This window comes from Tachysurus vachellii, chromosome 5, assembly GCF_030014155.1.
Source record: "Tachysurus vachellii isolate PV-2020 chromosome 5, HZAU_Pvac_v1, whole genome shotgun sequence".
Lineage (NCBI taxonomy): Eukaryota > Metazoa > Chordata > Actinopteri > Siluriformes > Bagridae > Tachysurus > Tachysurus vachellii.
In genome coordinates this window covers 25,742,327-25,768,079 of record NC_083464.1, presented here as the reverse complement: position 1 = coordinate 25,768,079, position 25,753 = coordinate 25,742,327, and the positions used below count along the sequence as shown (strand labels likewise).

Here is a 25,753-nt window from a genome sequence, read left to right as displayed (position 1 = left end):
CTGGTAAAGAGGAAAAAGTACAAAAATCAAATCTCTCTCTCTCTGACACACACACATACACACACACACACACACACACACAGATTCTGCTATTTCACGATGGATAATGGTCTTGGTAAATTTCAAAACCATTAGTGTGCGTGTGTGATCACATATGTGTGTATTATTGTGTGTGCCCATGTGTGCATATATAATTGTGTGTGTGTATAAACATATGTACTGTATGTATATTATTTTGTGTGAGTGTGTGTCTCTGTTTGTATGCAGTATAGAGCAGCGCTCCAGGCAGCAGTGTGCTGATATGAACTCATGTGTTCAGGCTTGACTGAGCAATCAGACCAGACTCATCCTGACAGAAGAATGCAGAGACACACTGAGCAAGAGCAGGGGTTAAGATAACACAGCAGTACACACACACACACAGAGGAGAGAAACTGTTAATGCACATAAGTCCTGGCAGAAAAGAGGAGGACGTGGTGAGACAAAGACATGGAGCGAGGGAGGCGAAAGGGTTAAAATAACACTCTGGGCTGACAAACAGTTTGCCAGGCTACACGAACCTGAACCACGCAGGGACAGGAATGATAGAATAGACAGAGAAGGGGAGAGAGGGAGAGGATAGAAGGGAGTGAGTAGCTGTAATCAGTGTGTAAAATGAGATCTGACAGTGAAAGAAAATTTATTGCAAGAAGTACGCTGCAGTCTAGTGGATGCACATTGCAACCAACCAACACTAATGGAGACAAAGAGGGGGAAAAGTGAGCTATTTTTCTTGTGTGTGTTGGATTTGGTGCTGTAGTGAAAATAGTGCAACATAGTACCGCAGGGTCTGATTCTTTGATTCATGAGCCGGCTTTACGTTGCACGACTCTTATGGCCCGGTTTTTCCATTCATTCATTCATCTTCTACCGCTTATCTGAACTACCTCGGGTCACGGGGAGCCTGTGCCTATCTCAGGTGTCATCGGGCATCAAGGCAGGATACACCCTGGACGGAGTGCCAATCCATCGCAGGGCACACACACACACACACACACTCTCATTCACTCACGCACTCACACACTACGGACAATTTTCCAGAGATGCCAATCAACCTACCATGCATGTCTTTGGACCGGGGGAGGAAACCGGAGTACCCGGAGGAGAACATGCAAACTCCACACACACAAGGTCTGATTTTTGTGTTGTAAAATGTCAGTGCGCTCATCTAAAAGCTAACAATGGGACAAAACACAATCCGCACAATCCCAGGTTACATTAAACATAGACCTGCTCTTCATTGTGTATTCTGAAGTGTTGACCATATAGTAAATATGTATGTATATATGAACAAAAATGTATGTAGATATTTCTTGTTGCTCGCTGTCTTTTTCTGTCACACACTCTGTCTTGGAGTAGATCCTTTCAAGTGTCCACTTGCACTACATTTACTGGTGACAGACAGGGCGTGATTGTGAAAGATGCATGAAAAGTGGAGAGAAATAGTTTGTTTGACTTTCTGATCCTGTAAGAGAGATAAATGATTATGCAGTCACTCGTACAGTAGATGGGCTGATGAAAGGATGGATGGATGGATTGGATAGGAAGTGTGTATGAGTGATGCCTGTGTGGGTGGATGGATATAAACGTGAGGACAAATGCAAGTTGGAAAGATGGATAGTAAATGCACGAATAGACGGTTGGACAGATGGAGAGCGCTTGCAGTATGTGTGGGTGTTTGGATGATGGATGGACGGATAAGCATTGGGTGGATCGGTAGGAGAAAGGATGGGTGGAGAAGTGAGTGAGTACAGATGGGTAGTGAAAGACGGATGGGAAGCGGGTGAGTTTTGGAGACGATGGGTGGAAAAGGGGAAGAATGGAAGGTGGATTAACAACTGGGTGGATGGGTAAATGATGTTGTGATAGGTGCAAGAAAGGATGGGTGGGTGCATGAATGAGGGTTGGATAGAAGAGCTAATGGGTTGAAATAGGGAAGAATGGAAGGAATGGTATAGGTGCTAGTGAAGGATAGATAGGAAGTTTTGGAGAGGAGGGCAGATTGATGGAAAAAAGTAAGAATAAGGAAAAGGAAGATAAGTGAGTGGATGGATGGATAGGAAAGAGAAAAGATAGATAGGTGGTTGGGTAGATGGATGGATAAACGGTGATTTAGAGGCAAGGAATGATGCATGAGAAATGGGTGAGGGTTGGATAGAAGAGCGGATGAGTGGAGGAAAGAATGGATGGTATGGGTAGTAAAAGATGGATGGGAAATGGGTGAGGATGACCGATGGGTGGAAAAAGAATGGAACGGAAGGAGTGGTAGATAAATGAGTGGAATTATAGACAGGAGGAAGAAGAGATGGAGGAGAGGAAAATTAGATTGGTGGACAAATCAATGAAATTGTGTCTTAAGGATGAATGGATAAGAGCAAGGATTGGTAAACAGATGGATGGAGGGACAGATTGATGTATCAAAAGGTCAACGATGGAATGAATAGACGGATAGTTAAACAACAAAGATGCAAACATAGAGCCGTACCTGTTGAACAGCAGACGTACACTCTCAGTCTCAGGCAGCTGCGGCCATGGTGATGAGTGGGCGTGGCTAAAACAGATAAGGACCAATCAGTGGTCAGACACACCAATATAGACCAAAATTTGGCAGTTGCGATCCGAATACACAATCATCCGTTATTCCTAGTCTTTTGTGTGATTGTGAAGTAAAATCTGACACCCAGAATTCGGTTTGACGGAAGTGAGCGGAGTTTTTCCTCCTTTCGTTCTGATGAATCACATAACTGTATTGATCCAGTGTCCATGGACAAGACATCAGAGTAGAGATCTGTGCTTCAATCCTTTTCCTGTAGCTCGAGTCAGTAACCAAGCTAGCGACCGTAAAATGTCGAGTAGGCTAGGTTTGGTAATTAGCAGTTGGACTCTGCGTTGCTTCATAGTGTCTGGACTTTAAATATCTATTTGAACCTTATTTATTCAAACAGTATGCAAATATTTGGCTACTTTTTGTTTTGTATACTCTATTGTATAGATTTGTACTATGCTTCTACTTTATATTTGCACTTTTTTTTTCTCCCACTGTGGGACGAATAAAGGTACGTATATCTTATCTTATCTTATTTCTTCTTTAGAGTTAAATTCTATACATCCTAGTATCTGGTGGAACGTTTCTTAAAATGGCTGAGCTTCTGGTAAGAATATTAATTAGACTTCATAGCGCTTGCTTCCATTTTTTAATGAGCTGAGAGATCAGTCAAGGATTTTATTCCTATTATTTAACGATGCCTATTTTGTTTTTAATAGTCATCAGAGATGCTTCGTCTGCTGTGATTTCTGGTTTCACACACGTTCTGCCTTCGAACTGCTCTATATATACTTTCCCAAACTGCCCAAGCTGCAAGCTCTTACTGATGCAATATCCTCTTTTTATTCAGAAATGTTTGGCTACTCACTCAGGTTTGACTCTTAAGAATTCATGAGCGCAAGATTTAGATTGAGGACTCCTGAATGGGAAAGCCCTCTGGAATGGTAATGTTTAAGGGCTTCTCTTCTTCTGTCCTGGATGGTGTGTCCTAAAAAATTTCTGTACTGTCTAGACCAGGGCAGGGAGCATGGGTTCATTCCAACCAAGCAGAAAATGCACCTGAGTCTATTGAAAGACAAGATCAGCTGATGAAACAGGTGGAATCTTGATTGAAATAATAATCGGTGGATATGATCGGATGCTCGTGGTGTATACAGGTGTATACTTAGTTTAGAAACCCTCTATAAACACCTCTATAAACTGTCTAGAATGTTGTTGTCTTTTAACCGCTCCCTGCTTGGTGTTGCCACAGCGGATCATCCGATCCACATATTTGATTTGGCACAGGTTTTATACCAGATGCGCTTCCTGATGCAACCTTCCCATTTTTTTTAATCCAGGCTTGGGTAAAACCCTCAGTGGCGGCACTGGTTCCCTGCTCAGGAATAAAAACCTAGGCCTTGTCGGTGAGAGGGTGGGATCCTGCAACTGGACCACCGGGTACCTAAACTGTCTAGAATATAAGAGATAATAAATAAAGGTTTTAAATCCTTAATATATTTGTACCTCCAATTTTGCTGAAACACTGACAAAAGTAACAAATTTTCCAATTTGGGACAAAGCTGCTGTTTGCGCTGAGGTAATTCATTATAAACCAAATTAGCAGAAGTATAACAACCTAAATCCCTTATCCCATTATGAGTGAACTAGCATTTCAGACCACATCTGATATTTATTCCTTGTTTTCTTTATAATTATACGGCTGGTTTTTGTGCTAGTGTTTTTTTTTTAACACATGGAACCGCAGTATGGGGTTTGACAAGACATTACAGATAATTGGACGAATGAACAAAATGTAGGCCCCTGTTTAATTTGTTTTCTTTCTCATTAATTTGTTTAAAGACTCCACACAGAGTTGGTGATTTAAAGATTCAAAGGTTATCTATATATTTACAGAGCTCTGTGTGTTGCCTTGGTCTGTCTGTCTGTCCGTCTGTCTGTCCTCTGTTTCTTGGCTTCGATTATTAAACGTTTAATCTGCATTTGGATCCTCACTCGCCTTTGCCTCACCGCAACAAGAAGAAAATTAGATCAACAATTATCTTGGTAACAATTTTCAAAGTTCAGCTTCACCTTGTAACTTAAAAACGGTAACTTACAGTAAAGAACACCTAAGTATAAAGCTATCATATCTTAAAATATAGCCAAATTCGGCTAATATTCCTTTTTATTACATTGTTTGTAAACAAACACAAGATCATTAAGCCAATGTCTAGATTTAAAAAATAGATAGTAGCACAATTACTGTACTTGCTAAATAGAAGAACTTTTTTAGTTTGGAATGACTCTAATATATTCTAAATTTGTATTATAATAATCTCATCATGTTATTGAATATATTGTACCTGCTTGAGTAATAGAGTGGTCAAGTCTCTGAGGTGTGGATTAAACAGAATACACAATTCTGTAGTAAATCTTATTACGTGTGTGTAACGCAATCTGTCCTGTAAAATTTTTTATTTTATTTTATTTTTTTTTAAACACTGGCAAATTTGGTACCGTGGCCCTGTACAGGACAGGCTTATGGGATGGGTGGTGTGCTGTAGTGTTGTGTCATGCTGCGCTGTCACTCACAGATGTAGTAATACTCGTGGCCCACGTGGAATTCGTAGCCGAGCGAGAAGGCGCTGTAGCGCTGAAACTTCTCGGAGAACTTGATGGGCGCGTGCGGCGCGTGCGGACGGTTGCACTCCCAGCGCTTGAAGCCGAGCTGAGGGTCGCACGTGCGGTAGCCACGGTAGCTCACCATGTACAGCACGTACTGCTCGGCCACGCCCCGCTGGCTCACGTTGTAATGAGGACAGTAGATGTCCAGGTAATCATTCACGTTCACCTTCAGCGTGTACCCTTCCCTCCGCAGACTGGAGAGAAACAGAGACACAAAGAGACACGGTAATCATCATGTTTCTGTTCAGCTCAGGTCATTCTGACATGCAAGTAACAAGGTGAAATAGAAGTGTTAGGAATAGACTGGTAAATATGTTTTTATATAAAACTGGTATGAGTTGCCATCTTTTATTCACACTCCCACTGCCAAACATCAGATTTATGATTATTTATAGAAGATTAGATACAAATACAAATTAAAAGTCAAAATAAAAGTGGTGTTGGAAAAGACATCAACGGCAAAATAGTGTACATGCGGCTTATGCAAGACTGGGCCTGGAAAAATGATTACAGCTGAATTTACTCACTCTTTCTAACACACACACACACACACACACACACACTGTTTACTTTGCCTGGTTCTTCTCAGAGTTATCCGCTGACTCAGAAAAGCGGAAAAAAAACTTGTCTCGCTGCCAAATAAACACCTACATCTTACGCATCCTGCCAGGTTCTGCTCCGTGCTGGCGATTCAGAGCCACCATTAAAAAAGCATCTGAATTATTTAGATGCGCTAATGCAATTAAGAATCAGTCTATGTTAATGCTCGTGAAACGTCTGCATGATCGATCCCTGCTCTATAAAGAAACAACATAAATCACAAAACAAACACGATACAGCCTGAAGGTGTAATCATTCATTAAACCCAATCGCCGAATCAATCATCATTTCTACCGGTCCGCCTGTATCGATCGTCTAATTGCAAAATCACTTCAAATCACACTAGTGACCGCTCTGATTCTATCGGCGATGATTTCACGACGCCGCTTATGAAAAACGATCACATTTTTCATAACAAAAGCGACCAGGGCAAAATGTTTACTCGTGCTAGACAGGCTAGACGAGCAATCTGTCCTAATCTAGCACCAACACCCACGCGCACACTTGGGACGCCCAGACACACCCGTTTAAAATGCCAAGTGTTAAATTGAGAACTCAGCCTTGCTTGACTAATGGTGTGCTTTGTTAGAATAAGCATTGGCTAATTTCAGTGATGGCTCATTGCTCTTAACAAACTTAAACCCATTAGACTGACCGTGCATTCTTACCGCATCCTTCTATCAACCAGCTACTGCATGGAAAAAAAAAAAAGATCTGTGCATAGTGAACGGCTCACTATATCACTGTGAATTTATTTATTGTACCAGAAGTCTGATCAAGGGTGTATTTCTGACTTGTGTAGACACTTAAGGAGCTTTCAAACTGTTGGTTTAGTCTGAAACAGAGCACGGGGTCCACATGAAAACTTGCTAATGTGAAAGCTGTCATGTGGACCAGAAAGCGCATGGCGTCACGGAACACCTGTAGGAGGTGGTGTAGGTAACCTCGGGTCCCGTGAACGTGAACGCAGCTCGTACTCGTGGTCTGCACTCATTCGGGAGGTGAAGTAACCTTCGCTTGTGTTTTAACTGATGACGAGCATGTAGCTTTAGAGGCAGGGGAACACTGTGAAGGTGAGGAGGAGCTTTAATCAGATAGGAGGAGAAGAAAACAAACAGGAGCATAGAAACAAAACTCCCAGTAATGCGGACAGATAACAGCATTGATACAAAACAAAAAAAAAACAAAATATAAGGTGAGTCGATATAGTTGTGTTTTACATAAATGTTTATGATGACACAAGAGCACTCACTCACTCATTTTCTACCGCTTATCCGAACTACCTCGGGTCACGGGGAGCCTGTGCCTATCTCAGGCGTCATTGGGCATCAAGGCAGGATACACCCTGGACGAAGTGCCAACCCATCGCAGGGCACACACACACACTCTCATTCACTCACACAATCACACACTACGGACAATTTTCCAGAGATGCCAATCAACCTACCATGTATGTCTTTGGACCGGGGGAGGAAACCGGAGTACACGGAGGAAACCCCCGAGACACGGGGAGAACATGCAAACTCCACACACACAAGGCGGAGGTGGGAATCGAACCCCCAACCCTGGAGGTGTGAGGCGAACGTGCTAACCACTAAGCCACCGTGCCCCCGACACGAGCAAAGGGAATCAAATGAGTCTGAAACCAGACCAATGGTGCTGAGAGCCTGGAGCAATTGCAGTCTGATTCGTACAGCAGAAAACGTGGCCTGTGTGAAAACCGTGCGCTGAGCATGATACAGGGTTCCCACTCTTTTTCAGAGATCATTTTCCAGGACTTTTCCAGGACATTTCACATTTAGCAAAAAAAGATTCACGGCCTAAAGTAATATGTTCTTCTCTCCAGAAGTCTTAAAAACAACGTACACTTTATGGCTATTACTTAACTATACTTTTAAAGACAATTTGTCATGTGAATGAAATTTCAACATTTATAAAATAAAAAGACTGCACATATTAATACCCTCTCCTTTCTCAGGCCAATGCCGTCATGCATGCTTTAGTTTGCTGTGCATTCCCCTTGCACATGATATTCAGATTAACAAGGTTAATATAACCTGCTTACCCGTCACCATTTGCTGAAAACATTCGAGCACTTAAACCATTCCTAGCACCTGAAACCGCCAACACAAGACAGCGTCATCCGTCACAGCGAGATTAAACAGCATAACAAAAAACCTGTCAAAACTCAGCGTCCCTGAACAGAGCGCTTTCTGTTACTAACGTTAATTGTTTCGACCAGTTGTAAACTGTTCTTTAAATGATCAAGAACATTTAAAAATAATAATTTTCCAGGACAACAAGATATTTTCCAGGATTCCATGTTTTCTCTCATTTTCCATGTGTTTTCCAGGACTGGAACATTGGTCATTAATTTTCCAGGATTTCAAGGTTTTCCAGGACGCGTGGGAACCCTGATGAACAATCGAGCGACTTCTACACATACAAGGCAGTTTCACTAGTCTTTTACACAACGTGGCCAAAATGTATGAGACCTGTATACACTGTACACCAGGACTTCTCGCTACCTGACCTCACTAATGCTCTTCTATTTAAACAAACACAAATCTTCACAACCATGCTCCAAAATCTAGTGGAAAGCCTTATAGAAGACAGATCCATAAGAATATCTCAGTGTTAATGAGTATGTAGCAAAGGATATATTGATATATCGTTCACTAACTGATTCATTCATCATGTGAGATCTTTATTCTAGGCATTGCTGGGAACGCTGTGCGAGGTTGGAATACACTCTGGATGGGACGCCAGGTGACAAGAACACACACATCTCCACTTTTTGGAGTCACCCATCCGTTAAGTGCAACATGTTAAAAGTAGCACATTATTGTCATTATTACTAAACCATAGTCTGAACTGAGTGCGACAACAAAAGCGAAACAAATCTCTGTATGGCTTTGTTCCTCCAGGACCGGAGCCTGACACTCTTGAACCAGACACGTATTTTTAGGCACAGGTAGATGCACCGCAGACGATCGTTTCTCATTTTTTATTATCTTATGCTCGAACCGCAGGCGTGTTTGATTTCATTTGTTAGCCGCATCACAGCGAATCAGTGTCTTGTGCCTGACAGGTGAGAAGGCAGGCACGCTCAGGCTGCAGCGTAGGTGTGCAAGGGTTAAGCTGAGTTTAGAGGGTTCTGTTTTCCAGAGTGAAAATTGATATTGAAGCAAATTAAATCTCTCAGCCAAAACAAAATTGCAGTTGAATTGAATCAGCGAGCGTTGAATTGTAAACGCGATTGAATTATAGTTAAGGCAAGCGTTAACGCTCTGGCTAGAGCTGTGTAATGTGGCTGAACTGTGGCCAAGTGCTTTTCTAACTATTTATGTCGTTCATGTGTGTTATTGCAGTGCGACAGGAGACAAAAATCAGACATGTGTGACTGTCAGTGTCAGCCAACAGCCTTACACACACGCACACACACATTTAAAACACATCTAACACATCTAACCATCATCTTTTCCCTGCCAGTTGCTTTGAGGTGAGATGAGGACGAAAAGGACGTTTTTGCATAATGACTTGTGTGTGTGTGTGTGAGAGAGAGAGAGAGAGAGAGAGAGAGAGAGAGAGAGAGAGAGAGATAAAGAGAATTACTGGCCATCTGTGAAGTGTCTGGATCTCGTCTGGATAGTCTGGCTATCATTTCAGGATAAGGTGTTCAGATGGCTGGCAATGAGGTGCTGAACAAACAGGAGTTTTTTTATGGGCACCAGGGCGCGGTGTACATCTCCAGAGCGGGAGTTTAACGCACCCTCTGTCATCTCCTCCTCCATGCTCATCCATCACAGGAATGACAGACAGAGCAGGGAGCCAAACATCAATAACTTTATCCCTCTGCTTCTCCTCGCTCGTACACAGATTGCAGCCGGGTCTGAGAGCTGCCAGGGCTTTCTGAGATATGAACTGTATGTGTGTACAAATGTATATTTATACACACCGTGTGTGCGTGCATGTGTGTGTGTGTGTGTGTGTGTGCGTGTTTTAGAATGACTGTAATAACAACGCTTCACCAGTAGGTGTCAGTATGAAGATGTTTAGATTCTCTCTCTATTTCAGTTCTAGGTCACATCTTATGGGACATTATTATTCAATTATTAAATGAAAATCGAAATTGTGGTCTTTATGTCTCTCTCTAGCTTTCTCTCTCTCTCTCTCTCTCTCTCTCTCTCTCTCTCTCACTTACACACACACACACACCTCCCATACAGATCTATCATTCACTCTTATACCATTTCTGTCCTGTCTCTCTGTGGCTATTTCACACAATCCCCTTTTATTAACCACACACACACCCACACACACACCCACACACACACACACACCCACACACACACAGACTTGTCAGTGTATTACAGCTTATTCTCATAACATACCTTAATACAAAAGCCTGTAGTTTACTTATTTTTAGTATCTTATTTTTATTTCTTATTTATAAGATTTCCTAATATTTGTAACAGTACTAGATCTTATTTCAACGGTTGTACCATAACTATTATTCATAACATTTTTCCAAGATTCTCACTTGACCAGAATGATTAGAATTTGTCGTTCCCGTATTGCAAGAGTGTGACAATACACCATATTATGGATGTAATCTGAAATATACACGCATTGTCTGCTTTCTGAAGAACATCTCTACATCACATCACATCACATCATGTCAGCCATTGTCATGCAGATACATATCAAGTGCTTCAGTCAATGTTCACATCAGACACCACAACAAGGGAAAATGTGATCTTTTAGCATGGCATGGTTATTAGTGAATGTTTCAGAAAGAGCTGATCTCCTGAGATTTTCACCTCCATCAATGTCTAGGGGAAAAAAAAACCCCAACAACCTCCAGTTCAGTGGCATCTCTTTGGACAGGAATGTCTTCTGATGACCTGACAGGCTTCCGGGTGCATGTTGTGTGATCTGAGATGCTTTTCTGCTCACCGCGGTTTTAAAGAGCGGTTATTGAGATACATCTTTGTGGTCAGCTTGAAACCAGTCCAGCTTGGTCTCTCTCATCAGCAAGACATGTGTTAGAGCTCATCACCAAGCTGTGCAAACTCTGCAGTGTCTGATATACTCAAGACACCGTATCTGGCATCAGTAAACATCCCATTCAGTTTGGATGTTTGATGTAACCTACTTTTATCACTCTCTCTTCATTGTATACAGTGTGCTGCTGCTACATGAATGAGGTGAAACCGGTGTTTCTAATAAAGTGGCCAGCATACAGTATGTATTTCCTGCAAGAGAAATTTTACTGCCAGGTTTAAATAATAAAAAAAAAAAAAAAGACTGAAATCCGTCATGTTGATCTAAACGCTATTTCACACCGTTTCTCGCTGCCTTTGTGCACACTGTAATTGTTTGTGTAGGAAAGACATTCTTATAATGATCCTCATTCTGTGTAATTGTGTGTTTGCCGTGTGGAGCGTCGTTCCGAGATGAGGAGCTTTTGTCTTCGGCCAATCGTTCTGATTGTTTTAAAAATTGTATTTTAGGCTTAGGAATCATCCACAGAGCCTCATACAATTGTGTTAACAAGTGGGAATAATGAGCAGACATACAGTAGTGTGTGTGCGTGAATATAATACAGTACGAATATGAGATGCTGCTCTGTTTACGCCCAGTAGAGGGCAGTAACTAGAGGCTGTGTGATACTTCAATTCATAATATTCCAATATTTTTGTTTGTTTTTTTAAGAAGCTGTGTCTCTATATGTAAAAATGATTTTTGCTTTTCATTTTTCTCACATACACGGCTTTCAACGTGGCACGTATTCACCTCTATCTTGAAAATAAAATGCACTTAAGTGGGATTTTCTGTCAGGAATATATAAAAAAATACTGTGATATTTAAGGGGGGAATCAATAGCTTTTCCAAATCATTCTGAAATTACATTAAAAAGTTGGGACTGAAGAAATATTCATTCCCTTTGCTGGAAAACCCTAAATTAGTTGTGAGAGGCCGTCCACCATAATATGACGCTCTCAACACCATGCTTCATTCTGGTGATTAGCATATGAAACAATACACATACTGGAGAACAGCAACGTGTTAAGTAACAATAAAAATATTGTAACATTAAATAAAAGAGAAAAAGATTATTTCCAGATATAAATATCCTGGATGCGCTTTAGAATTAACTGCAGGGATAAAAAGAAAGAAACTGAGTTTTTGTACAAGTAAAAATCTTCAGTCCTGCTCTTCCCACTTCATCTGCCTCATCAGATATTATTTGTGATGGTGCTCCATTCCCAGTGTAGCAGATTGCTTAATTTTATAGGTGTAAAAATGCTTGTGTTTTTTTTCCATGCACACTGTGTGTCCATCAGCAAATGTTAGCCAGTTAAAAACATGAAACGGACGTAAACTGATTTTAGCAGAGAGAACATCGACATTAAAAACTAAAACTTGCTAAACAGACACCGATAAGCTTAATGCTGAGACTGCTGAAGTAGTTGAGAAGTCAAATGTAGCTAACTCTAGCACTCGGCTGTCGGCTTTAACCCTGTCTTGGCAGAGGAGCAATTACACCTCTCACCTAACTACATCATCATCCTGACATGTTTACCCTCGGATGTTGTGTCAGTCTCATGATAGCACAGGGGTCACATAGAGCGAGGAGCGGTTTTCCTATCAGGACACGCCGCATCATTGCCGAAATGGCTTTTAAATGTTTTTTCATGACTGAAAAAGGCTCTTATATATATATATATATATATGTGTGTGTGTGTGTGTGTGTGTGTGTGTGTGTGTGTGTGTGTGTGTGTGTGTGTTTATATTCACAGACTATATAAATGTACTGTATATATTCATTATCATTTTCAGTATGTTAAATAAGTCATTAAAATTGCACATTAAAAGCATTGTGCATGTAATGCCAAAAAAAAATTGTATGTTGAATTAAAACGTTTTTGTGGCATAGCAAATATGCCGACAACAAAAAATAGGGTAAAAACAGGCACTTTTTTTTTTTTTTTTGCTAGTTTAAATAGTTTCTTTGTTTTGGTGTGTTCAGGTTCAGCATTCAATTTCTTTTTCATGTCACACTCCACAGTGGTGCTTAATGGCTTATGGGAAAGCAAACACTTTATGGGAGTGTAGACAAGTAGGGGCAATATTTTCATAGACACACCACCACCCACCCCCTTACTCTGAAAGCCAATGACTTATTTTATATCAGACTTAATTATTTATTAATTAATAAATTAATAAATAATTCATTTGTATATACTGATTGAAGATGTCCGTAATACTTCCCAGCATGTATCCACAACCCAGCACACTGGCTTTTACACAAACCTTTTACCAAAACGTGATCTCAAAGTGTGTCCTGTTGTATCCTGATCCAGTGCTGACTTACAGAAGTGACTCAAACTGGGTTACATATAACTCAGCATTTTTCGAGTGTATTCACACCATCCGAATAGGAGTGTTTGCTGGGAATAATCTCTGAGGACTCTAACCACGAAGCTGGGGTACATAATAAACTGTACCGAGGCAGAAGTTGAGAAAATTCTGTTGTAGTTCCCAAAGTTAGTCCTGTAGGAGATACTATAAAGAGCAGCAATGCGGCAATACCTGAAGAGAGCTTGCCAAAAACACGTGATGAGAGCTTGTAAATTTAGCGGTTGTAATTTTCAGCTTGAGAAGCACTTTCTCTGCACAGCTGATGAAGAGGCTCTATCTGAAACATCCTGTTTCTCAAACACTTTCATGCTACCAACCTCTACATTTATTAGTGACCTTCACTGCAGTTACTATCAGAGAGAGAGAGGGAAAGAGAGAGAGAGAGAGAAGGTACACACATTACATATAGTAGGAGAGAGAGAGAAACTGAGCTGAATCAGCAATCAGCATTACAGGCAAGCAGCACTCTTGTCTTCCCTTGTTGCCCTTATTTTCTCTCCCTTCTTCTTAATTAACCCCAGCTCTCTATTTAATTAAAGGAGAGCATCTGCTTTGGTAACACACACACACACACACACAATATCATGCCTTTTTATTTTTAAGGTGGAGAAGGAAGACTTCTGAAGACTTCTAAGTCAATATTCATCTGCGCTATAGGGAGCTTATTTACAGATGACAACACACACGTGAAATAAGTAGAGGTTGTATTTGGTAAATTAGAACACTGGAGAGAGAACGTGTGTGTGTGTGTGTGTGTGTGTGGTATCAAGGGGTGTACAGTTCATTTAAACACGGTGCGAAAAGGGAACTGAGATGGATTGAGTAGTCATGGCTTTGGTGTGTGTTTGTGTGTGTGTGTGTGTGTGTGTGTGTGTGAGGTTGTGCAGGGTTTAAATCTGTACAAAAATCAATATGTCTGTGGGGAGAGGTGCTCACCTCTGAAGAACACTGATGCTAGTTTTAAAGTGTGCGTGTGCACATATGTGTGTTGTGTTTTTGTATCACACACATCTCAACCCATCTCCAACTTGCCCCACAGTCCAATTGCCACAGACGATTTGATATCACCAATTCTCTCTCTCTCTCTCTGTGTAGTGTTCAGCATGAAACTAATGCTCATATTACCCTTTTGCACTACACCAACCCATCTCTCTCTCTCTCTCGTTTAGTTGTTAGACTCCATGTGCTTTATTAGATTTCTATTAAATCTGTGGTTACTGCTGCTATTCCACTACACCTGACAAAGACAAGTAGCAGTAAAGTAATAGGTATGCCACAACAAGGTATGTTGACAAATCCGTGATTCTCTGTTTCCATTGCTAAGTCATTCGTATCCTGATTATGTACTCAAGATAAATTTGCTTGCGAGCCAACAACCTGAACAGGTAGTGACAGGGCAGACGTGTGACAGCAAAATTATCATGATGGTCTGATTTGCTTTCCTACCAGACAGGCATGGCGAAGTAATTTAGTGTGCTCTGTGGCACACTTCAAAAAAAATGACCCTTGTATCAGCCAAAGTCATCAATTCTAATCCTTCCTGACCTTTGAGCAGCCATAGAGACGGTCAACCACTCAACAGAATTTCACCTTTCATCCCTTAAATACTTTAAAGAATTTCCTTTGGGATTAATAAAGTCTTGTCTTGTCTTGTCTTACCTTAGAATCCATGTCCTAGCATTACTTTCTACCAGGATGGACTGTTGTATCAAGTAACATGAGGGGATCTACACCTGATCCATGCTGGTGCCTCATCTAATCTAATTCTATACCTGTTCGTTCATCAAGGTTGCATCTTTCAGACCACTGCTATGCTGATGACACTCTTGTCCTCCTCTCCTTTTCTTCGTCAGACACCTTTCTGCACTCGTCTCAGCATAGCTGGCAGACCTCTCCTCCTGCATAGCAGCTCATCAACTGAAACTTAATCGCAGAAACACCGAGTTGCTGTGTATTCCCTGGAGTCGCATTCCTGTTGCCATCTCCGTGGGGAACTCTCAGATCACAGCGTCTCGCAAATCCCAGGGTGATTTTGGGCAAGCAGCTACTGTTCTTTCCTCGTAGTATAAATTGGACACGGTTGTTTAGGTTTCTCCTTTGCAATATCCAAAGAATCTGGTCAATTCTCTCCACAGAGGTCCTTGTTCAGTCCCTTGTCATCTTTAGTCTGGACTACTGACACTTGCTCTTGGCAGGTATTCCTCTGAGTGCCAACCCACCCTGCTCCAAATCTCCCCAGAAAAATCTTATCACATGCCACCACCTTCCTGTGTTCCAATCACTGACTACTTCTAGCTGGCTGTATCACAAACATTCTGCACCACATTCCAAAATACAGCCAAAAACACAGCTTGATTTGAACCACCATCCCTCAGGATACTAGAAAGGAAGACGTGCAACAAGACCCTTCTCTTTAGGCAACCAAATGGTGAATTTCTCCTGGCTGTTTGAGCTGCCTTGGCTCTCTCAGAGTTGTGGGGTTGGGATCTGGTAGCTCAGTGTTTAGAACATTGGCCTACAGATCAGAAGGTCATTTGCCCAAATCCCACTACCACCAAGCTGCTGCCCCTGAACAAGGCCTTCAACCTCCAACTGCTCAGATTTGCTAAGATATGCATAAGTCGCTATTGATAGAGGTATCAGCCAAATGTACTTTTTAAAAAAATAAAAAAAAAAAATCAAAGATTCATTTCTTCACTAAGTCTTTAACTTCAGCTTGTTGTCTACCAACTCCTCTCTAACAGAAATTTCTCTTTATGGAAATCCTAGACTCTGGCCCAGTTTAGAGTTACATTTCTGGCATTTGGCAGATTCCCTATGCAGAGCGACTTACATTTATTCCATTTATAAAACTAAGCAGTTGAGGGTTAAGAGCCTTGCTTAATAGCCCAGTTGCTTAAAGGAAGTTTGATGGCCCTGGGGTTTGAAGTCACAACCTTCTGATCAGTGTTCCAATCATTCGTTTTTGATTTACCCACACTCAATGTTAAATGATGTTTTTATCCTTTTGTCCCTCCTACTTGACAAAACCTTTAAAGTCAAATCCCAACTTCCTTTTTCCTGTATTTGCTCTAAATATTTGGGTGTAAATGGAATCAGTAACACGAGGAGCATGTTCACTATATACATAATAAAATGCCAATTGAAATTCATGATTTCTCATCATTTTTTCAAGGTTATCTTTCTCTGTTGTACATTTACATTTAGTAGACACCCTTATGAAGTGTGACTTACATTTTTATTTCATTTTATACAAGTGAGCAATAGAGTGTTAAGGGTCTTGCTCATGGGCCCAGCAGCGGCAACTTGGTGGACCTGGGATTTGAACTCATGACCTTCCGATCAGTATTCCAACACCTTAACCACTAGGCTAGCTTATTGTCGCTCAAGCTTGATTGTTCGCCAGTAGCCAATGCTGCAAGCCAACCGACTCTTTGTGTCCTGTGCATGACAGGTCTGTCCTCTTAGACCTTTCCAACATCTCAGGCCCGATAAACAGAATTATGGAGCTGTCTCTGCTCACAAACATTTTCAATCATGTTTTCAATCTGTCCAGAATAAGATGGACCCTTATGATACCTTCACAATGAGACAGGCTTTATCTTGCCAGTACAAACCCAACCCAAACCTGACAATGCTGCTTCCTGTACACAACACAGCTGTGACATTTTCCCAACCAATAAAAGCACAGCACATGTTAATTAATAGAGTGTTAATTAATCAGGAGATATTCTGCCAGATAAACTTTTGACACTTACCTCTTTTGTGTATTCTGCAGGTTTGTTTTGCAATGATAGAAGAGACAGTAAGATGTTGCTCATTTAAAAAGCAAGAAGCCGAGCATGCTACCTGAAAGTAAAGCGTTTCGAATTGTCTGAAGAAGCAGGCAGCTCAATGGACTGTATAAATATTAATAAGGCCACTGCTGAGCCTCCAAACCCTTTGATAACATTCAGTGGCAGAAAACCAAGAATTATATAAATCCACCATTTTTTAAAATCAACTTTGAGTCAATTTGGAAGAGAAATTAAATATTGCGTTATGATTTTATTATGCAGAAGCGCTTTTTTTCTCTGACCAGGAAGCTTGACGGGCCGCTCGGACTCTTTTTACTATTCCAAATACAGAATGGATAATGCAAAGGAAAATAATTTGTCAACCGATAAATAAATATGAAATCGTTCTTTGACGTTTTCCGTCTTCATGGCAGAGTCGTGGCTGAAGTGTCGGCACCCTACAGCAATTTGTCTTCGGTTCTTTCTGTATTGGAGCAGCTCTGAGGATGTAATCTGTTTTCTCTTCTTCATTGTCTTGCCTCTGTGATGCTCACTCGTGTGTGTAGAGAACACAGCACCCAACTGAGCAGTAAAGGCAGGCACTGTGTGCGAGTTATTGCCTCGTGTTGTTTATGTGTTTGACGATAGCAAGGAAACGACTTTCATTACTTCCATTTTTATTACTATTGTTCGTTTTCTCCCACGGTTTCAAAATGAGCTTGGTACCGTCTCTGAGAAACGGACCTCTTAGACGTACCTCTTAAACGGACGTATTAGTCGACGTTTTGATGGTTGCAATCTGAAGTACAAGTACTGGCAACTAATAACTCCTATCAACAAAGAAGTGAGAGAGAAAACAAATAAATATAAATAGCTAGAACTTCGTTAGCTTCACCGTATGTTTTCTGCCTAGCGATTCTTTTTCTCGCCCTCCTTTTTTTTGCTTGTCATTTTTTCTTCCTGTATGGCTGGCAACTTATTTAGTTGCACCAATTATCTAGAGCTCAAAGGACCACAACACAACAAATGAATTAGAGAGAGAAAGGTTGAGCTACTGTTTTGTGTTGAGAATGAGTTGGCACCAACAAGATGTTTGCGTGTTTCATTGGGACGGTTGAGTAACGAATAGAGGAGCAGGGGGATGAAGAAGGAGAGGTAAAGGAAATCAGGTGTGTGTCAGTATACACTAGGGATGTAACTGTAGTGCATAATTATTAGGCAACTTAACAAAAAACAAATATATACCCATTTCAATTATTTATTTTCACCAGTGAAACCAATATTACATCTCAACATTCACTAATATACATTTCTGACATTCAAAAACAAAACAAAAACAAATCAGTGACCAATATAGCCACCTTTCTTTGCAAGGACACTCAAAAGCCTGCCATCCATGGATTCTGTCAGTGTTTTGATCTGTTCACCGTCAACATTGCGTGCAGCAGCAACCACAGCCTCCCAGACACTCTTCAGAGAGGTGTACTGTTTTCCCTCCTTGTAAATCTCACATTTGATGATGGACCACAGGTTCTCTATGGGGTTCAGATCAGGTGAACAAGGAGGCCATGTCATTAGTTTTTCTTCTTTTAGACCCTTTCTTGCCAGCCACGCTGTGGAGTACTTGGACGCGTGTGATGGAGCATTGTCCTGCATGAAAATCATGTTTTTCTTGAAGGATGCAGACTTCTTCCTGTACCACTGCTTGAAGAAGGTGTCTTCCAGAAACTGGCAGTAGGACTGGGAGTTGAGCTTGACCCCATCCTCAACCCGAAAAGGCCCCACAAGCTCATCTTTGATGATACCAGCCCAAACCAGTACTCCACCTCCACCTTGCTGGCGTCTCAGTCGGACTGGAGCTCTCTGCCCTTTACCGATCCAGCCACGAGCCCATCCATCTGGCCCATCAAGACTCACTCTCATTTCATCAGTCCATAAAACCTTAGAAAAATCAGTCTTCAGATATTTCTTGGCCCAGTCTTGACGTTTCAGCTTGTGTGTCTTGTTCAGTGGTGGTCGTTTTTCAGCCTTTCTTACCTTGGCCATGTCTCTGAGTATTGCACACCTTGTGCTTTTGGGCACTCCAGTGATGTTGCAGCTCTGAAATATGGCAAAACTGGTGGCAAGTGGCATCTTGGCAGCTGCACGCTTGACTTTTCTCAGTTCATGGGCAGTTATTTTGCGCCTTGGTTTTTCCACACGCTATACATTATTTGGAATGAACAGATAATGTTCATATTTGTGCAAAGAGGTGCGGTATTTTGCCTCAGTCTTCTGACTTCTGAATTGAAAGAAAACCAAATGCCTTCCATAGTTCTGTCAAACCGGCCCAAAATACACAAAAGAAATGCTTTTATTTATAAAGCTGATACTCTGAACAGCCCACACAGACCACACGCTGTGCAAAAAACAGCGTATCTCTGCTGGGGTCTCCGAAAATAACAATTTAATTAACAAAAAATATTAATTTATACATTAATTCCAGTGTTATTTAAAGCAACTCACGTGGGAATTGTAATAAAATGCTGCCTAAAGGGCTCCATTTTGACTCGCAGCAGCACAGTGAGTGCGTCTCATCTTCATAGTAATCACTCAAGTCAAGTCAAGTCAAGAAGCTTTTTATTGTCATTTCAACCATATAAAGCTGTTGCAGTACGCAGTGAAACGAGACAATGTTTCTCCAGGAACATGGTGATACATAAAACAAAGACAGAGCTAAGGACTTAGGATGTAGTCCTAGATACATAAAGTGGATCTGTGCAACCTGGTGCAAACAGTGCAGGACAAGACAAAAAGACAATGCAGGACAGAAGACACTCACTCATTTTCTACCACTTATCCGAACTACCTAGGGTCACGGGGAGCCTGTGCCTATCTCAGGCGTCATCAGGCATCAAGGCAGGATACACCCTGGATGGAGTGCCAACCCAGGGCACACACACACACTCTCATTCACTCACACACTACAGACAAATTTTCCCGAGATGCCAATCAACCTACCATGCATGTCTTTGGACCGGGGGAGGAAACCGGAGTACCCGGAGGAAACCCCCGAGGCGGAGAACATGCAAACTCCACACACACAAGTCCGAGGCCGGAATCGAACCCCCAACCCTGGAGGTGTGAGGCGAACGTGCTAACCACTAAGCCACCGTGCCCCCAGGCCAGAAGACAGTGCAAACAAAATATACAAGACAATAGACAACACACAAAAACAGCGCCGAGTGTAAATACTGTATGTCCAATCAATACCATGTGTACAGAAATACTGGAATGAACCCTAGGATTATAGCAGCAGTTACATGAGGTATTGTAATGTATTGTGCAAAACAGCAATCAACAGCGAATCATTTACAATCATTCACAGCGAATCAACTTTTTGGATCTTTCTGAAATGTACCAATCCCAAAAGCTGAAATCATCATCTATAAACAACGCTTCCTTTAATTAGAGAAGACATTGGATGTGTCTCAGACAGCTCGTTAGTTAGTCAGGGAACCGATCGGTAAATCGGCCATTTAAAGTGCTAAACAATCCCACAATGCACCACTGACACCAGGGAGCACCGATGCTCTCTTTGTTCCCTTGCTGGAAATGACGTCATAATTTCCGAACCAAAACTCAGCCATCATCATCTACAAATGTAAGTAGCTTGTTATTGTTGTTGTGGCTCTCGAATTATTATTTACATTAGCGTTAGTGAATTTTTAACTTTATTTGACATTCTGCATTCGTTATTTGTTTGAGTCTAATGACTTTCAAGTGTTTACTAATTTACAAAAATCCACTAGCTAGCCTAAAATCCTGCTTGAAGTAACATGCGACTTGAAGAACCAGCAACCCGTGATTAAACTAAAAAATAAACATTTGCCTGATGAGAAAATTGAGTCATCAGCATCCCAATGTGTACTGAGTCCCAACTGTTGCCCCAACATGTACATGATATGCTGACGCATGACCTAAAGAGCTGATTGAGACATACCCAGTGATGGCTTGCAAGATTCCCTAGCTTACTCTGTTTTCCTAGAAGATTTCACATGGCATCTGGTTCAGACTGGTTATGAACTCCAGTAATTCAGCTGAGGAAGTCTAGAATTTCAAGAGAATCTAATGACGTTCCACTATTTAGTTTTATTTTTTTATAAATGGAAAATGATATTTTTCAGCGACCTTTTTGTTTTTCTCAGTGATTTTATAAAGGAGGCGTTCAGAATTATTTAAAGGAAAAAATAAAAACCCCATCTAGACTAAAATAACCCATATGGATAGGGATGTTACCTAGAACCTATTTCAAGGTTGTCCTTATAGTATGCAAAAAAACAAAACAAAACATGTATAACATAAATTATAGCACAATATAACACGGAATTATACACCGATCAGCCATGACACTAATATCACTGGCAGGTGAAGTGAATAACATTAATTATCTTGTTACAGTGGCATCTGTCATGGGGTGAGATACGGTATATTTGGTGGCAAATAAACAATCAGCTCCCGATGTTGATGTGTAAGAAGCAGGAAAAATGGACAAGCAGATCTGACTGACTGATACTGTAAGAGCCAAATTGTGATGGTTAGATGACTGAGGCAGAGCGTCTCCAAAACAACAGGCCTTGTGGGGTATTCCTAGTGTTTAGAACCTAGAAAAGAAGTCCCAGGAAGGACAACTGGTAAATGGTCAAGATCTCAAGGTGTTGACTGGCCTTCAAATTCCCCTGATCTCAATCTAATTGAGGATCTGTGGGATGTGCTGGACAAACTTGTCTGATCCATGGAGGCCCCATCTCACAGCTTAAAGGACTTAAAGGATCTGCTGCTAATGTCTTGGTACCTGATACCACAGCACACCTTCAGAGGTCTTGTGGAGTCCATGTCATTAAGATTCAGAGATGTTTTGATGGCACAAGGGAGACCTACACAATGTTAGGCAGGTGGATTTAGTGTAATGCCGTGTATAATACAACGTGTACCGCCGCTCCGTGTGATTCTCATTGCTGTTATTCTCACATTAGAAATGGAGTAAAGGACATGTAGGGAAGATGAAAAATGTGGGGGAAAATATGAGAGAGACAAAGAGAAGAGTGGAAAGTCAGAGCGTAAACAATTAAAGCTAACAGAGAAGCAACAAAGAGAAAAACACCTTCTCCCTTTGAGTCACTTCTGCTTTACTGTGTACCTATGAGTTTGTTTATCGAACTGTAGACTCAACACTCTCTTGTGTGTTAGCCTTTAACCTTTGTAGGAATTATGACCAGACGCTAGTACACACACACACACACCCAGCATGGAGTATGTTTACAACCCTGGATATTGCTAGTTCGGAGGCTCTTATAGAGAATCAATAAAGCGGTTACGAGGGGGGAAAAGATTGGAGCAGTGTAATGGTCTAAAGTGCTCGTACACAGAGGGCTTTCTCTGCGACCCACCCACACACACACACACACACCAAACACACACACACCTTCGACCGTCCATCGACTTTCTTCCTCCAATGAGACCACAGATGGCCTCGCTTTGCAACGACTGCACATTTCCTTATTGGTGCTAAAATAGTTTGCAGACGAATCATTATAACGTAAAAGGCAAATTACATGCATATGCTGTGTGTGTGCTACAATCTACACAATTCACTTCACAGTGTACATACTGCAGGAGAACGTTAGATATATGTAGCTCAGGCCAGCCGAGGAAGCGTGATGTCGAATTCTGGATGCAGTTTTGTATAATGTGCATAGATTGCAAGACAGCTATTAATAAAAGAAAAAAAAAATGACTAAAAAGTACAAAACGTTTTTATGGATATGACTCATCAATAAAAGCTTTGCTATGTAAAGCTCATATTTCTTGTCACGATGGCAAAAAATTGGCACAGAAGTGTGTACACAGAGGTACAGTACAAGCAGCCAGTGAGGTTGTAACTTGCTGAACAGGATTCAGGCCAGATGTGTCCAGTTTCTAGCCTACAATATATACCAAGAGGCCAATTTAATAGTAACTGCTCCTTCATGCAATTCTACAATTTATACAGCCAAATTATACAATTTATTTTCTGTGAGTATGTACACTGAGTCCTGTTCTTCACTGACTATGATGTGGACCTGATGTGGATTTGATATGTGTTGGGTTTTGAAATGCTTTTCTGCTCAGCGTGTTTGTATAAAGTGTTTATTTGCTTATTTCATCCCCCAAATGAGGATTGTTCCCTTTTGAGTTAAAGGGATTTTAAGGTTTCTTCCTTCTAACATCTCAGGAAGTTTTTCCTTGCTTAATCATTTGGGATTAATACAAACAAAATGTAAATTTAATTCTAATATTAAATTGTAAACTTTTTGTACTTTATTTCTTATATTCTGTAAAGCTGCTTTGTGATTATGTCTATTGTTAAAGCACTATATGAATACCACTGACTTCTGTTTGTTTCTATGTAAACCTTAGATATGGTTGTGTGTGAAAGTCCCTCATAGTAACAAGGCAGACACAAACTACCACGGCTTGGTCACTGAGATCTTCACCTAGTCTAATAACGTAATACACAAATAAAATGACTCAATTCGCAACATCTACAGTACAGTAGCTAGAGGTATTTTTTTGTGTCCTTTTTGTCTGTTGAACGTTTGCTCAATCTATCCACCCATCTATCTTTATCGTGATTATCCTACATAGTTATGCATGAACCTAGAGTCTGTCGTCTATCCCATGGCATTAGTTCACAACGCAAAAAGACACCCTGGAAGTGGTGCCAGTCCAGTTTAGGGTGCAATCTCTCTCTCTCACACACACACACACACACACACACACACACACACACGATATGGACAATTTAGAAATGCCAATCACCCCTGAACCTTTGGTTAAAATGTTTTCACCTTTCAGCCAGAGTAGCATACAGGCTCATAACTATTAACTACTGCTGACCAATCAGGAAGCATTACGTGCTTATGTATGTAGAGATACAGATATTAGTGAAAATAAAACTAATGTTGTGGAATTACTGCAGGCAAACATGTAGCTCTATAACCTACATTACTCTAATGACCTGAAATGCACGAGTATATAACAAACATTTCTGAAAGGATTAGTAGTTCCTCACACGTACACAAACACTTATATAATCAAAACAACATTTTTTTAAGTATCTCAATACAGAGTCATTATTATCCTGACCACATCAAACCTACAGAGTGTGTGTGTGTGTGTGTCCAGGATACCAGCTCAGGGAAATGTAATACGGATGAAGAGGTGTGTGTGTGCCACAGTCTGTCTAGCCTGATGCATGTGTTTGCATTAACCTCCATGTCCTCTGTCCTCTCCCACAAGTCTCATCTTACCTTCTTTGCGTGATGTGTGTGTGGAAACACAACCGAACGATGGGTAGAGAGACAGGATGTGTTTGAATGTGTGTGGCTTGTGTATGAATGATAAATATTTTATTTGGCGGTCACCCGTCTTTCGCTGATCAAATATACACTGTTGAACGAGGCATCTCGTTCGACTCCTCCTTTCTGTCCTTGAACATATTCTTTCCTTCCAGTGCCATTCTCATGCACCACTTTTTTTTGTGTCTCTCTCTGTCAGCATCCCTCCATCTGGCTCTCTTTCATTTCTTTGCTCTCTATGTGACACCTCTTTCACTTGCCCCTCGCCCCTCGCCCCTCTGTCCCTCTTTCCCTTTCTCGTGCTCTCTATCTATCAGGGTTTCTCTTGTGACTGCTGGTGCAATGCCAAGTCAATACTGCTGCTCCAGGTGGTGTTGACACCTGTCAATCACTGTGTGTGTGTGTGTGTGTGTGTGTGTGTTTGTGTGTCTGTTAAAGTTAAACACTTGTTTACTTACTGCCCCAGCTCTATCTGTGTTGTACAGAAACACGCACGCTACACTATGTACCTAATGAAGCTTAAGTTCCAAGCTATATATTTAGATGCACAGACACACACTTATTTGTTGGAGGGAATCCAGTGGTGCTGAAATCACCACTAATTCCCTTTTTCCCCACAACAGCGCTGCCTAATTTTGAACCGTTCTGTGCATTTTCAGCACTAAAGAAATCTCTGTTCCAGGATCACAACACTGCCGGTCTGCAACAAAGACGGTTAACATCAGGGGTTATTTCATCGCCATGACAACAAGCTAAGCAAGTTACTGTATCCTCGTGTCCATTAAAATAAGCTGCGAGGAGTCTTTGTGCGCTTCCGGAGAAATTTGCAAAAATATGTATTGCAAAAATACCGTGACTCGGTCTGAAGAAGAAATAACCACTTTGGGGGCAAGTGCAACAAATTTAAAAGCAGCTACAATGATAAATATAAGTGCTACATCTAACAGATATCTGCAGATCAAATCTAATCAAACTGTAGCCAGAATTTTGCATGTTTTTTTTTTTTTTAATTGACTACGACACCTCTTGACTCTTGACCACTGTAACATGGTAATCAAAGTTATTCACTTCACCTGTCAGTGGTTTTAATGTTATTTCTGATCTGGGTAACAGATCTATTCTCTTCATCTATTTATTGTTTAATTTTGTACAATCATTTTCTGGATATTTATAAAAGCCTTAGATTGTTGCATTTAATATGAAAATCTCTCTATATTAAATATGCAAACTTCAATCAGGACGTCAGCACAGCCGTCCAGGAGCGAGAGTCTGGAGGGCAAAACTGGCCGTGCATTCTTGATGGGTGGGGTGCCATGCTC

At 41.1% G+C, this 25,753-nt stretch overlaps 1 protein-coding gene across 2 annotated transcripts in view; it reads right to left on the bottom strand.

Annotated features, from left to right (window-relative positions):
• Positions 1 to 25,753, bottom strand: part of efna3b (ephrin-A3b) — a 97,670-nt gene that overhangs the window by 19,590 nt on the left and 52,327 nt on the right. For both annotated transcript variants that reach the window (XM_060870787.1, XM_060870788.1), the window contains exons 2-3: positions 5,159 to 5,445; positions 2,525 to 2,590 (exon numbers count right to left, since the gene is read on the bottom strand). In XM_060870787.1, coding sequence (XP_060726770.1) covers positions 2,525 to 2,590; positions 5,159 to 5,445 — 353 coding nt within the window. The remainder of the gene's footprint in view (positions 1 to 2,524; positions 2,591 to 5,158; positions 5,446 to 25,753) is intronic.